At 39.0% G+C, this 14,982-nt stretch overlaps 1 protein-coding gene across 1 annotated transcript; it reads left to right on the top strand.

Annotated features, from left to right (window-relative positions):
• The first annotated feature begins 5,129 nt into the window (after positions 1–5,129).
• LOC119993309 (serine/threonine-protein kinase VPS15-like) lies at positions 5,130–14,710 on the top strand. The gene is made up of 11 exons (XM_038840376.1): positions 5,130–5,646; positions 6,038–6,160; positions 6,253–6,298; positions 6,399–6,559; positions 7,688–7,767; positions 8,950–9,055; positions 9,406–9,579; positions 9,676–12,813; positions 13,544–13,791; positions 13,871–13,970; positions 14,432–14,710. The coding sequence occupies exons 1-11, from the start codon at positions 5,374–5,376 to the stop codon at positions 14,606–14,608; spliced, it is 4,626 nt and encodes a 1,541-aa protein (XP_038696304.1). The 5' UTR covers positions 5,130–5,373; the 3' UTR covers positions 14,609–14,710.
• The last annotated feature ends 272 nt before the right edge of the window (positions 14,711–14,982 follow it).

The raw sequence follows: 14,982 nt of genomic DNA, 5'->3' as shown, positions 1-14,982 counted from the left end.
ATTTTAGTTATGAAGTCCACAAAAACCCCCTGTTGTAATTTTTTTTAACGCATCCACAAATCTTTAGAAAAACGTTGTGGAATTGAGATCGATATCTGCAATATCCAAAAACTAATTTGATTTTATGCTAAGACAATTCACAAGAGAGACGATATTTTTATTAAGGTGACTTGTAGAAAACGGAAGCAAAAAAGACATGCATTTAATATTTATAAACTTGGAGAAGGCATATGATAGGGTGCGTTGTGAATTAATGAACAAAATTCGAATATAGAAAAAAGATTGTGGAGACAAAAGAGAGAAAAAAGACACAAGATTTAACAAGGTTCGAGACAACTTGCATGTGTCGGGCGAAGAACATCGAAGAATTTCACTAACAAAAAGAAAATTACAAAACAGATGAGTACTTGAACTTAAGAACTAACCCAAATCCTTTTCTCTCGGACTCTCACACTCTCAAACTCCTCTCTAATATTCCTGGACACCAAGACTTCTTGGGACATCTTAGAAAGTTGCACATACCTAAACTCTTATAGGCTACCCAAAACACAAGAGAATGAAACCCTAATTCCAATTCAAAACCTAATAGAATTTTGATTTACAACTTAAAAAATGAAAAATGACATATTAATACCACTTTCAAATTTTTTTTTTTTGAAATACCACAAAGAATTACGCTTGAGGTTGGAATCGAATCTTAGACACACATATGCCTAATCCAGTAGATTGCCAACCAAGCCAACTCTTTTTGGTACTTTCTGTAACAGCCCGACCCACCACGACCCAATCTCCCCACCAACCACTGGACTTGGCCCATACCAAGCCCAGCCTGGCAGTTCCCAACCCTTTCCAGCCCATACTAGAAAAGATTGGGCAATGGTTTAAGGTCTGCAGCGTGTTATATTCTGCACCCAAGACCCATCCCTGGCCGATGTGGTATTTTCATCCAGAACAGTAACCCCCACACCTCGCCTCATCTGACGCAGAGCAGGGTATTACTGTCCACCCCCCTTAGGAGCCCACGTCCCCGTGGGTCACGCCAGACACGGGCACCGCGCCCCGGCTAGACGTGAGGGCGAAAGCCACATACCCACCAGGTCGGCTCCGATACCAACTGTAACAGCCCGACCCACCACGACCCAATCTCCCCACCAACCACTGGACTTGGCCCATACCAAGCCCAGCCTGGCAGTTCCCAACCCTTTCCAGCCCATACTAGAAAAGATTGGGCAATGGTTTAAGGTCTGCAGCGTGTTATATTCTGCACCCAAGACCCATCCCTGGCCGATGTGGTATTTTCATCCAGAACAGTAACCCCCACACCTCGCCTCATCTGACGCAGAGCAGGGTATTACAGTTTCAAAACTATTGGACATCTAGGTTCACTCCAAAAAATTTTGTCCCTCATAAGTCAATTTTTATTTTTTATAATATTTAAATCATTTAAATTTTATCTGATTCCTTTTTCTCCTTTTTTCAAAGAGGATTAGATCTAATATGATTTCTTTCTATTGTTACTTTCTCTATATGCTACATCTCTCTCATATCTCACTACATCTTCTCTTTCTACTGCATCTCTCTCTCATCATAACAAATTTCTCTCTCTTGTTGCATCTCTCTCTCTCTCTTTACTTTATCTCTCTCATTATTACATCTTTGTCTCTCTCTCTCTCTCTCATCTTTTTTTTTGGTTGTCGTTTTGGTCCAAACATGGTTGGGATTATTGTCTCTGTGATGGGAGTTCAACGGTGATAGTGGTGTTGCGAACTGTCGTTAGAATCGGTCGAATTTGAAGATTTTTCAAAACAAAACGTTAACCGACCAAGGTTACTGTTTTAAAATAGTAACATTAGCCAACCAATGTTAATATTTTAAAACAGACATATCTGGTGGCCGTTTTGGATCGTATATGACTGGTCATTGTGTGCTTCAATGAGGGGAGTCCAACGGTGATGGTGGTATAGCGAACCGTTGCTGAAATCAACTGGATCTGAAGTTTTTTTTTCTAAATAGTAACATTGGCCAACCAATGTTACCGTTTTAAAATGGCTATATCCGGCGGCTATTTTGGGCCATATCTGGCTAGGCATTGTGCGTCTCAGTGAAGGGAGTCCAACGATAATGGTGGTGTAGTGAACCGTCACAAGAATCAGTCGAATCTAAGGCTTTTATCTTGCGATGGTCTCGACTTTTCGATCGTTTTTCGGCCAAATGGATGGCCATTGGTGGTGGTGGAAGGTCGATCAGAGTATGTTCATAGTTATGTAAGTTTCAGTTTAGGTTGGATACCAACGAGCAACAATAAGGAGGGGAAGAAGAAGAGAAGTGTAGTTGTTGTGGGAGGAAAAAGATAAAGGTAAAAAAGTTAATTAGCATACTAGTGGTATCTTAGAGGGATAAAGTTTTTTAGACTGGACTTAAGTTTTCAAAAGTTTCACAAGTGGTACAGGATTGGAATTTTCTCAAAAAAAAAAAGTCAGGCCCGTGGCTTTCTTGAGGAAGACATGGGGCCCTTCCTCGAGGAAAGGCAATCTCGTCTGAACAAAAAAATTCAATTTTGAGCCAAACTTCACAAATCTCCACATTGGATCGAAGTTGAGCGTCACAAACGATAGAAAACACAATAGTACATCAAAAAAATCTTCATTCTTCCCTATGAACACCCTTTCTCATGTTGTCTTCTCCAACAAAATCGCAAACTCTAGAGATTAACTCTGACCATTTTTCAAACTCGCTTTGAACTTGTCTGCCACATCAACTGATGCACTCTAGTCTGTCGACCAGTCTCACTTGCTTTGACAACTCTGGAACAAGGAACCCCCATATTCTCAGCCTTAGTAAGTGCTTCCAAAACTGTGCTTCTCATCCAAGAACGACCACCCTATCTTCTTTGAGAATTCTCCACCATAGACCGAACTGGAGTACTATCTTGCACTTCACAGTTTGTACCACCTTGAAGAACATAAATATTACTGTTGGTGCAGTAGTACAAAAATAATAGAAAATTACAGAAATATAAATTTATCGTAGTGGACTGAGGCACAGGTATCTCGCTATCTTCAAGGAGATTCGAGCCCTCAATAGTTCCTTTTTTTCTTCAGAACCGATACACCAGAATTCTCTTGGCTTGACCCCTCTAGGATACAACAGTCCGACTCGATCGTGTAGCTAACTTGGACTTGCACGTGGTCGGTTAGCTCAAAGCCCCATAAGAACACCTTTTGATCTCTGCCCAGAGAATATTGGAGAGGGTATTTCTTTGTAGAGAGAAGAGAGCTTGTGAGAAGTGTGTGTAGAGAGTGTTGGGGTAGAGGGCTTTATATAGGTTGGGCTGTATTTAATGGCTATTAATGGGTTTAGCATTTACGGACTCTAACAGTTGTAATGTCCTAATAAATGCACATAAATTATGGATAAAGTTTGAACATAAAATCAATCAATAACCCTATAATGGTAATAAATAAAATAATTGATTACAAAATCATAAATGATTTATTTTCTTTTAATTTGAAATAACTCCAACAACCACCAATCATCTTTCCTATCATTACTGTCACTGATCCCTTTCTCACCTTCAAAACTTCACCTTTCACGGAGACCATGTAGCCTTTGGAATCCAAACTACTTAAAGACACAAGATTCTTCTTTAAATCAGGTACATGATAGATATTCATCAACGTCCTAAGAGCTGTACATTGCATCCGGATTGGAACTGAATCTTTCCCAACAATCTTGCAAGAAGTACCGTCGCCCACCAAGACTATGTCACCTTTGACTGAATCATAGGTACTATACGCATCCTTATATGGAGACATGTGATAAGAACAACCCGAATCTAAAATTCACTCCTTGGAGTGAATCTGTGGAACTGTAACAGAAAGAGCAAAAGTTGAATATTCATTTGAGCCAACATTCGCATCTGCAACTGTCTTCCCACGATCTTTGAGCTTTGGACACTCTGACTTGAAGTGACCAAATTGATGACAATAAAAACACTGAACACTCTTATTTGATTTACTGCGGCCTTTTCCTGAATCTTTCTTGTCTTTAACCAACATACCAATTGCCCGATCACCACTATCCTCACCAGTCAACTTGGTCCTTAACTCTTTTGAGTTCAAAGATGCCTTGACATCAACCAGGGAGATTGAATTTCGTCCATATAGCATGGAATTAACAAAGTAATCATACGAATTGGTAGAGAACACAAAAGAATAAGAGCTTGATCCTACTCGTCAACCTTGACATCAACTTTTTCCAATCCATGATAATTCTAATAAAATTATGAAGGTGTTGTTGTATTGAGTCTATTGACATATCTGAGTCGATCTTGAGAGTATACAATCGTTGCTTTAGATACAACCGATTCATGAGAGACTTCGTCATAGCTTTCTAGCATGTCCAACAGTCCCTTGGCTGCTTCTTCGTCTGTTACCTCACTAAGAACTGCATATGCAAGAGATAATTGAATCGTACTATGCATATTCTCATCCATCTCTGCTACCTTTTCTTTGGGTAACTTGGCTACCTCTTCTGCATCCAAAATGGTCGCCAAACATAATTATCGCAAAAATCCACGCATCTTGATATGTCACAAACTGAAATCGTTCTCTCTATCAAACTTTTCTATCTAGAATTTTGCTAGAGCCATTGAATCTCGCTCCAATATCAATAAAGAGACAAAAATCGTTTTGGGCCACGAACTTTAACGAATGAGTCGATTAAGACCTTGAACTTCATTTTTGGATAAACAAGCCTATGAACTTTGATAAATGCCCTTCATTAGCCCTTTGTCATGTTTTCGTACCAAAATCGTTGATGTGCTTCTTAATAAATGACATGATACCCTCATTTAGAAAAATTAAAATGACATGTCAAATACATAAGTGTCTATCAAATCCTAATAAATAATCCATGTAATCTATTTAGCGGAAAAATCATGCCACTTCATCGATTTTGGAAGGAAAACACAACAAAGGACTAATAGAGGGTATTCATCAAAGTTCACAAGCTTGTTTAACCTAAAATGAAGTTTAGGGGTTCAATTGACTCATTTGTTAAAATTTCAGGGCCAAAATGATTCTTGTCCCAAAAATAAATATGCATACAAACACGGTCCAGCCCTTCTTTTGGCCGGAGCCCCCATGCAAGAGCCAGATCGTCACGCAGCGCTCACGTGACCCAATTAAGCGATCAATGGATTCGGAGCCGGAACATATTACACAGTCCGGCCATGTCCACCTTCGTTTTCTTCTAGCTATTTAGCTTCGCATAGACGCTGTCGAGATAACGCGCACAACACACACAATTTCTTACCAGAGAATGCGACAAGTAAATAGTAGCCATAAACGGCACAGATAACATTAATTACAGATGGGCAACAAGATCGCCCGCACGACTCAGGTCTCGGCGTCGGAGTACTACCTCCACGACCTGCCGTCGTCGTACAATTTGGTGCTAAAGGAGGTCCTTGGGCGAGGTCGATTCTTCAAGACGATTCTGTGTAAGCACGACGAGGGACTGGTTCTTGTTAAGGTCTACTTTAAGCGTGGTGAGCGCAATGATCTCAAAGAGTACGAACGCCGCTTGACTGAGATCAAGGACACCTTCCTTGCCCTTGACCACCCTCATGTTTGGCCCTTTCAGGTCCAATTATTTTCCAATTGTTCGTTTGCGGAGGTTTTCTTGTTGTTTTTGGTTGATGGGAACTTAGGGTATAAAGCAGCTATAATGTACAATTCTATTGGGGTTAGCTTGGTATATTGCCATTGAGGGAGAGAGTACAATTCTGAGTACCGAGTCCCTGTTGATTTCAGAGTTTTGAATAGGATATAGCTTTGCAAGTGATTGCTCTGGGAAGAAGAAATTGAAATATAATGGCGCTGCACTCCTTAATGTAGATAAAAAAAAGGGCAATAGGTTTAGCTACATTTTGTCTGAAGCTTTTGGATGTGAAGAATCTTAATTGGACTTGTCGTCTTATTATCTAGTTAGGGTTGGTTTTAAAATTTTCTCAAGCAGTGATGTCCTTTTGCAGTATTGGCTAGAAACAGATAAAGCAGCTTATCTCGTGAGGCAATACTTCTTCAACAATCTTCATGATCGACTTAGCACTCGACCTTTTCTAAGTCTTGTGGAGAAGAAGTGGTTAGCTTTTCAGGTCTCCGTCCATCTCTCTCTTTTAGTGGAATGATTTATAAATTTCTAATAACTATAATTCACTTACATTGCCTTTTTCTGGTGATTCTGCAGCTACTACTTGCCGTGAAACAGTGCCACAAGAATGGAATTTGTCATGGTGAGATCTTAGGGGACACTTTTTTTTTTTTTCCACTTTTCCTTTCTTTTTCTGCTTCGGTGCACCTGCTATCTAGCTTTTAATAGTTTGCCTCTTGCAGGTGATATTAAATGCGAGAATGTATTGGTCACTTCCTGGAATTGGCTGTACCTTACTGACTTTGCATCATTCAAACCCACCTACATCCCCTATGATGATCCTTCAGATTTCTCCTTTTTCTTTGACACTGTCGGGAGGAGGCTCTGTTATCTTGCTCCTGAAGTTGGTTCTAAACTTTCTTTCTGCTAATTTTCCATTGACTTTTACCAAGTCCTGAAAATTTAGTTCGCAAATTCATTGTCTTTTGACTTAGGATGTGAGATTTGTGATTATGTTAAACATGATCTGAACTTATGTACTGTAGTTTTTTAGAAAATGTGGCTGGTTCATTGCTTTATGTTTATACATAAATCTTCCACCTTTCCAATTGCCCGTGAAAAAGAAACTGAAATTAAATCGGATTTTGGACTTTCCGTTGCTACATGCAAATCATGAACAGTTAATAGAATAAGCTATATAGCTACCACAAGTACATAAACCAACTTATCCAAATAGGAATTTAGTTTTGTGAGATCATCCTAAATGATCTATGGATTATGCCTCAAGCTGGCCAATTTTTTCTATGCTCATGAGGCTGCTCTCAGTTTTGTTTCATTTGTTGGTCGTTGATCCAACTTTGGCACTTGATGTCTTCGTATCACTATAGTACATGGTGGAGTTATAGTCATTGAGATAAACTGGGAAAAGACTTGTATCTTCATTATGGGAATCCTTGTATTTCAATCTCCGGCTTTCCTAGTACTTTATTGCATCTAAGAAAAGCAATCCCTACTTTTGCTTCTTTCCCTCTAGGATGCTTTTTATCTTTCTGTCAGTTTTTTTACCCAATTTATAAAATTAGTTTGAAAGTTTCATTAGTAAGTGTGGGTTCATTGAACTGTTATCACGTAAATGACTTTCCATTTTCTTTTGGTGGTACAATTTGATCATTGATTTTGCCAACAAGTTAACTTATTGGGTTGAATGACAAAGTAACTCATTTTAACAAAACTGTTATCACGTAAATGACTTTCCATCTTCATTGGGTGATACAATTTTAATATTTTATCTTTGACTTTGATGATAATTTTTACTCTTTTTTTTAGTGTTGGAGCTGCATGATGCAAATCATTGCTAACCTTTTCTTTTTTCATAATGAAATCATTTTTAAGTGAAAGGGAGAAATGTGTGTGAGATATATCATTCTTTTTTGTTTTTCACCCTAAATAGTTGCTAGTCACCTATTTTCTTTTCCTGAGTATGATAATTCTATTACAAATTGTAACAGAAAAGTTTGTTCTCTATTTCCAGAGATTTTATGAGCATGGAGGTGATATGCAAGTTGCTCAAGAAGCTCCCTTAAAGCCTTCTATGGACATCTTTGCTGTAGGGTAAGCAACTTTATTATCAACATCTTTGTATCTTAGCCTATAGATTTTAAAAATAAAGAATAATATGTGTGTGTGTGTGTGAAGAAAACATGTTCTTCAATGTTTTCTTCTACTTTAGATATTAACTTTTCTAGTCGTTGTTTCCATGAATGATATTATGCTAATACTGCACATCAAATATATATGTGTGTGTGAGCTCTAGCGCGCGCTTGTATGAATCATAAGAATGAGTTAAGGCTTCTGGAAGCAGGACATATTTTAAATTTCTACAATGCAATTGTTTTTGGGTGATTTAGGCTTTTAAAGACTAATATTTTGGGTGTTTTATCTAGTAGGAAGAAAAGATAGGCTTTAGAATTTAATAGGGATTGAATCTTGTAAGTTTTGACAGCTTCATAGATAAGCTGGTTTAGTTGCTTTTAAGTTTTTGTGTACTTTCCTTTGTAACAATGTTCTGGCGGCTATAAATTTAGCCTCTGTGTGATCTCTGTTTGCACCAGCTAGGTGCCTCAATAAAAATTTTCGATTCAAAACAACAAAGAATACTTTAAATTTGTCATGAAGATTGGAGGGATAAGGGAATAATTAAGGGCGTAGTTTTCAACTTAAAAAAGAGCGACATTACCCAAGTTACCGTAGAAGAAAAGGACAGTAATCGAAAAGAGAACAGAAAGGATAACACTAGTTAACCATCCTTCAAAATAAGCCAAATACTAACTTTAGCTTGATGTCTTTCTTCTTAATATTTATATGACTTTTAGGTTTCCCAGATCTAATATGATTAGAACACATAAATATAGAACAGCAATGACTTTCTAGCATGGATTTTTTCTTAAATTGTTCGATGGGTTGGGTATTTGAACCGTATAGCATTAGGCCATTAGCTTGACCACTTGAACTAAAATTGTTGCCCAACTCTTTTACTTCTAAAAGCTAGCTTATGACCAAACATAAAAGACTAGTTATTCAGCAAGATGTAAACTAATGTGGTAAACTAAAGCTCAAAAGGTTTTTCTCTTCCCTCTACTGTACCACATCTGTTTGGAGAGCTACTTCTGATCCATTCAAACTCTCTTCTCTCTCTCTCTCACTCTCTCTCTCAGTGGTTTTGGATGTACTATTATTTATTATTTTGTATATACTATAATATAATCTGAAATTGTATTGTTATTAAATTTTCAGGTGTGTAATTGCAGAGCTTTTTCTCGAGGGTCAACCTTTGTTTGAACTCTCTCAGCTTCTTGCTTATCGCAGGGGACAATATGATCCTAGTCAACTTCTTGAAAAGGTATCCTCCTCTCCTGCTTTTTGTGTTCACTTTCGAATTCAAACTCTTTTGCATCCATCTATTTTAGATATTTAGTTTGAAAGTCAGTTAAACACAGCTCTACAGTCCCTTTTAATCTCAGCTAGATACATACACCTTCATATGGGCATCCTTTTTCCTTGAAGATAATTTATTAGTACGAAGGAAATTAGCTTGTCCTTTTTATATGGCCTTTAACTGACTTGTTAATATTCATCACCGCTATATCCGTGAAAGCAAATTTTCTTTTGTGCTCCGCTGAAGTATTTTCCTTTCCCTGTGCTGGCTATTCGTGCACTAGGTTTAATTAAGAAATCATATTCCTTGTGCAGATTCCAGATTCTGGAGTACGGAAGATGGTACTTCATATGATTCAGTTGGATTCAGAGTCACGACTTTCTGCTGAAAGCTACCTGCAGGATTATGCTATTGTTTTTCCCAGCTACTTCTCGCCATTTCTGCATAATTTTTACTGCTGCTGGAATCCTCTTTATTCTGATATGAGGGTAAGTGATTCTGTAATTAGGTGTTTAAAAACAATCAAGTTCTTTGTAGAACTGAGTCAACTGACTATATAATACGCCTATTGAATTATGTTGTAGGTTGCAATGTGCCAGAGTGTTTTCCACGAGATACTAAAGCAAATGACAGGCAATAGGTCTGGTGAGGAGACAGATATGGGACTTAGCCTATCTCCAGATGACAGGAGGGGCATTGTATCAACCGCAAAACAAAAGGTTGACCATACGAAGGACCCACAGGGTGAGAAAGGTTTAGTTCATGACAGATCCAAACTTGCCAATATCAACATCCTGTTCGGAGACATAAAACAAAACCATCACTCTTGCGATGTAAAGCTGACACTAGATAGTGGTCCTGCTACTGCATTTTCCCAAAATCTCAAGAAATGTAGCATGCAATCTCCAGGAGAGCTTCTTCAAAGCATCTCCAATGCATTTGGGAGAAATGGTCATCTATTCATGAAAAGGATTACGATGAATCATTTGAGTGCCCTGATATCTGAGTACAATAGCCAATCAGACACTTTTGGCATGCGTTTTCTTCCAACACCTGGAGATGGTATGAGATGTGAAGGAATGGTTCTGATTGCCTCTTTGCTCTGTTCCTGCATACGAAATGTGAGGTTGCCTCATTTAAGGAGGGTGGCTATACTTTTGTTGAAGTCTTGTTCATTATACATTGATGATGAAGATCGCTTGCAGCGGGTGCTTCCATATGTTATTGCAATGCTTTCTGATCCAGCAGCAATAGTGCGCTGTGCAGCCTTGGAAGCATTGTGTGACATTCTGCCTTTAATCCAGGATTTTCCGCCTAGTGATGCAAAAATCTTTCCTGAGTATATTCTTCCTATGCTTTCTATGCTGCCAGATGATCCAGAGGAAAGTGTGAGAATATGTTACGCGAGCAATATCGCAAAACTTGCACTCACTGCATATGGATTCCTGATGCACTCGATACGCTTGAGCGAGGCTGGGGTTCTTGATGAATTGAGTCCATCAGGTAAGGCGTTTTCATCATCTAGTGAGACTTTTGGACAGCTGCATAGGGTGAATGGTGATGCTCAGCTTGTACAACTGAGAAAGTCATTAGCTGAGGTCATTCAAGAACTTGTGATGGGTCCAAAGCAGACTCCAAATATCAGAAGAGCCCTCCTTCAGGACATTGGTAACCTTTGTTGCTTCTTTGGTCAGAGGCAGAGTAATGACTTCCTCTTACCCATCCTTCCAGCATTTCTTAATGATCAAGATGAGCTGCTGAGGGCAGTATTCTATGGGCAAATTGTGTATGTCTGTTTCTTTGTCGGCCAACGAAGCGTGGAGGAATATCTTCTACCTTATATTGAGCAAGCTTTAAGTGATCCAACGGAGGCTGTCATTGTCAATGCTTTGGACTGTTTGGCCATTTTGTGCAAAAGTTGTTTCTTGCGGAAGAGGATACTACTTGAGATGATAGAACATGCTTTTCCATTGTTATGTTATCCTAGTCAATGGGTGAGAAGATCAGCTGTCTGTTTTATTTCATCTAGCAGTGACAGCTTAGGTGCAGTGGATTCATATGTGTTCCTTGCACCCTTGATAAGCCCTTTTCTTTGCAGACAACCGGCATCTCTAGCTTCTGAGAGGGCCCTCCTCATGTGTTTGAAGCCTCCCGTCTCGAGGCAGGTGTTTTACCAAGTCCTGGAAAATGCCAGGAGCTCAGACATGTTGGAGAGGCAACGAAAGATATGGTACAGTTCATCAGCAGAGTCCAAACAATGGGACACTTTGGACTTTCTTAAGAGAGAGGTAGAGGATATAAGTTCAGTGAAGAGTTGGCCTGACAAACAACACTATTCTGAGGGTCAAGAACCAGGTAGAACTGTGCATCCAATCGAGCCAACTGAATTTGATGATGATGCAGAAAAGTTGAGATATGTGGGAAGCATCATGTACAATGGGTCTAGTACTGCTGACATCCTTGATCCCCTAAGCTCAGAAAAATTACAGTTTTCAGGCTTCATGCCTCCACGAGCTAGTGGTGTGAATAGTTTTATGTATGATAAGTCCTCGGAAGGCATACCCTTGTACTCCTTTAGCAGGGACAAGCGCCAAGTGAAAATTCCTTCAATGGCTTCTGACTCCCCATCACTAGACAATTACATAGGAATCGGTTCGTCATCCATGCCTTGGATGGATCCTGTAAATAAATCATTTAGCTTGTCTAGTTCGGTTCCAGTGCCTAAGCTTGTTTCAGGTTCATTCAGTATCAGTGGTGGTTCTAAACAGTTTCATAGAGTGGTACATGAACCAGAAGGCAGGGAAAATGATCAAATATCTAATGTTAGTAGTAAATTTCAAGAGTTGAGCTTATCTGATTCATCGAAAGGGAGTACTAGTGCAGAAGATGCTTCTGCTCCCGATATGTTGGGATTGCCATCTTTTGCGCGAACAACGCTGGTACCAGATTCCAGTTGGAGGCCTCGAGGGGTTTTAGTTGCACACCTTCAGGAGCACCGTTCTGCAGTTAATGCCATTGCAGTATCAAATGATCATAGCTTTTTCGTGAGTACATCAGATGATTCCACTGTCAAGGTGTGGGATTCAAGAAAGTTGGAGAAAGACATCTCATTTAGGTCGAGGCTGACATATCACCTGGAAGGAAGCCGAGGACTGTGCACGGTAATGCTCCCCAACTCTGCTCGAGTCATTGTTGGAGCGTGTGATGGAATGATGCATTTATTTTCTGTCGATCGTGTCTCCAAAGGAGTTGGCAATGTTGTTGAGAAATATTCAGGCATTGCTGATATAAAAAAGAAGGATATCAAGGAAGGTGCCATACTAAGCCTTCTGAACTACTCAGCTGAAAATTGTGCCAGTCATATGGTTATGTACAGCACCCAAAACTGTGGGATTCATCTTTGGGATATTAGGGAAAATTCAGATGCATGGACTTTAAAATCAGTTCCTGAGGAAGGCTTTGTGTCTTCTTTGGTAGCAGGCCCCTGTGGAAATTGGTTTGTTTCAGGGTCATCTAGGGGTGTGCTTACTCTTTGGGACCTGAGGTTCCTCGTACCTGTGAACTCATGGCAATATTCTCTTGTATGCCCCATAGAAAAAATGTGCCTGTTTGCTCCTCCTCCACATGCCTCTCTTGCTACTACGACAAGACCTCTTGTCTATGTTTCTGCAGGTTGTAATGAAGTGTCACTTTGGAATGCGGAGAATGGGAGCTGCCATCAGGTATGTGGCAATTGCTTTTTAATTACCCGTGACTGCAATGACAGTAGAATATTAGATACATTATGAATTTATGATGCACATGATACATAGAGCTAGTATATTAACCAATGTTCACATGTAGCCAAAAGAGATGGGACGGTGAACATAAGGATTTATCAATAGAGCACTAGTTTGAGTTTGAGAGCAAAGTTGCTATGATGAGGGATAAAAATTGACAGAAGATTTAGAGTAACAAGTTCGAATGTGATTTTTATGCAAGTTAATGAGTTAAATGAGGACTCAGTTTGGTCCTCCAACACAGTAACTATAAATGTTATCCATCTTCTCCTTCAAGTCATTTTAATAATTGGATAATCAATCTTAACTTCACGTGATTAGTGTTCAGTTCCTTTATCTTTTAAGGAGATCTGGTTACCATTTAAAGTTAATGTTTTAACTGCATGAACAAACTTTTGATAATGAATTGGAAGAGTGGTTAGAAATTGTCATATGAAGAGAATGTTCCCTCTAATGACGAAGAACCTAGTTGATTGACTATCAATTAAAAAGAAAACTTGCAGTGCGTCTATTCTTTAGATTATGGAGAATTAGTTGTTTGTGTTCTGTTAGATGAGCATGTTATTGACGCTGGATTTTTCGAGGAAGACCTGGGTATCTATATTTTTAGAATACTGGCAGTATTTTAACCTACATATTTGTTTAATTTGTGTGGTTCATCTTTTGATTCCAGGTGCTGAGGGTGGCAAATTATGATGCTGATACTGGGCTGTCTGATATGCCAGGGGCATCGTCTAGGCCATCCAAGGCAAATAATTCTAGAGCAGATTTGAGGCGAAATCTGAATCCTAAGTACAGAGTTGATGAACTTAATGAACTTCCTCCTCGTCTTCCTGGCATCCGTTCGTTGCTTCCCTTACCTGGGGGTGATTTATTAACTGGGGGTACCGACTTAAGGATCCGTCGGTGGGACCATTGCAGGTTTGTTTGAATTTCAATCTTTTGTGCTTTGTTATTTTGCAGTCTGGTGTTTAGTTGACTGGTTTTTTCAATGTTGTAGTCCTGATCGGAGTTACTACATGTGTGGGCCGAATTTGAAGGGCGTTGGAAATGATGATTTCTATGAAACAAGATCCAGTTTTGGGGTACAGGTTGTCCAGGTATATCTAGCTCTTCATTATGAGTTTGGCTTTGGTGTCATTTCTTTTTGGAAGGGTTGTGTAAGGCGATGCTGATGTAAAGCTCGACTTTTCTTGTTTCCTATACTCTAAATAATCCAGCTAGGTTGGCATATTCTGATTAGAAGAAAAAAACCTTACTGATATTCTCATTCTTCCTTTCATGCTGACAAGCTTCTATGGCTTTTCAACCTGAGGTCTCATTTTCGGAGAATTTTTTGCCTCAAGCAGTTGTTACTTACTGTTACAATTTGGGGGGGTTATATATAGTACTTGTTTCATATTTCTGGTTCATCTGTTTTAACCTCCTCAACTCCTTATATGCATTGATTTTTCTTCATTTCCCAGATGTTTAGAAACTTTTAATGGTGGCTTTAATTAATAGTCATGCACTAATGCTAGTGAAAATCCTGAAACTGCGTCAATTTTTTTTTGGCAAACAGGAGACGAAGAGACGCCCTCTGACAACCAAGTTGACAGGAAAGGCAGTTCTTGCAGCTGCTGCAACTGACCCTGCTGGGTGCCACCGGGATTCCATCCTATCCTTGGCCTCTCTTAAGTTAAACCAGAGACTCTTGATTTCAAGTAGTAGAGATGGGGCAATCAAGGTTTGGAAGTAAATAAATAACTGAGTGTATAAATTAATTATTGTACATATAGACTGACAAAACCCGTTCAAAATTGTACATAAGATATAAAAGAAAAAAAAAAATTTAACCGCAGTCGCTCTGTTTTTATTTTGGAACCACTTATTCATGCTCATGTTGGTTTGCGGTCCTTGAAGTTGTAGGTTGGGTTGTTATTAGTACGGTTATTATTACCAAATCCTAAATCCCTTTTCCATATTGATCCCTTCGATAACTAAAAAAATGCTACATTACCATTACCGAAAGAGTCGATATACCAATGGATCGATAATGGTAAGTCGTTAATTGATAAATTTACCAATTCTAAAACCTAACTTCTGCAAAAACAATAAGAAGAAAAAAATATG

The sequence above is a fragment of the Tripterygium wilfordii genome, chromosome 23, assembly GCF_013401445.1.
Source record: "Tripterygium wilfordii isolate XIE 37 chromosome 23, ASM1340144v1, whole genome shotgun sequence".
NCBI lineage: Eukaryota > Viridiplantae > Streptophyta > Magnoliopsida > Celastrales > Celastraceae > Tripterygium > Tripterygium wilfordii.
This window is presented reverse-complemented; position numbering and strand designations above follow the sequence as displayed.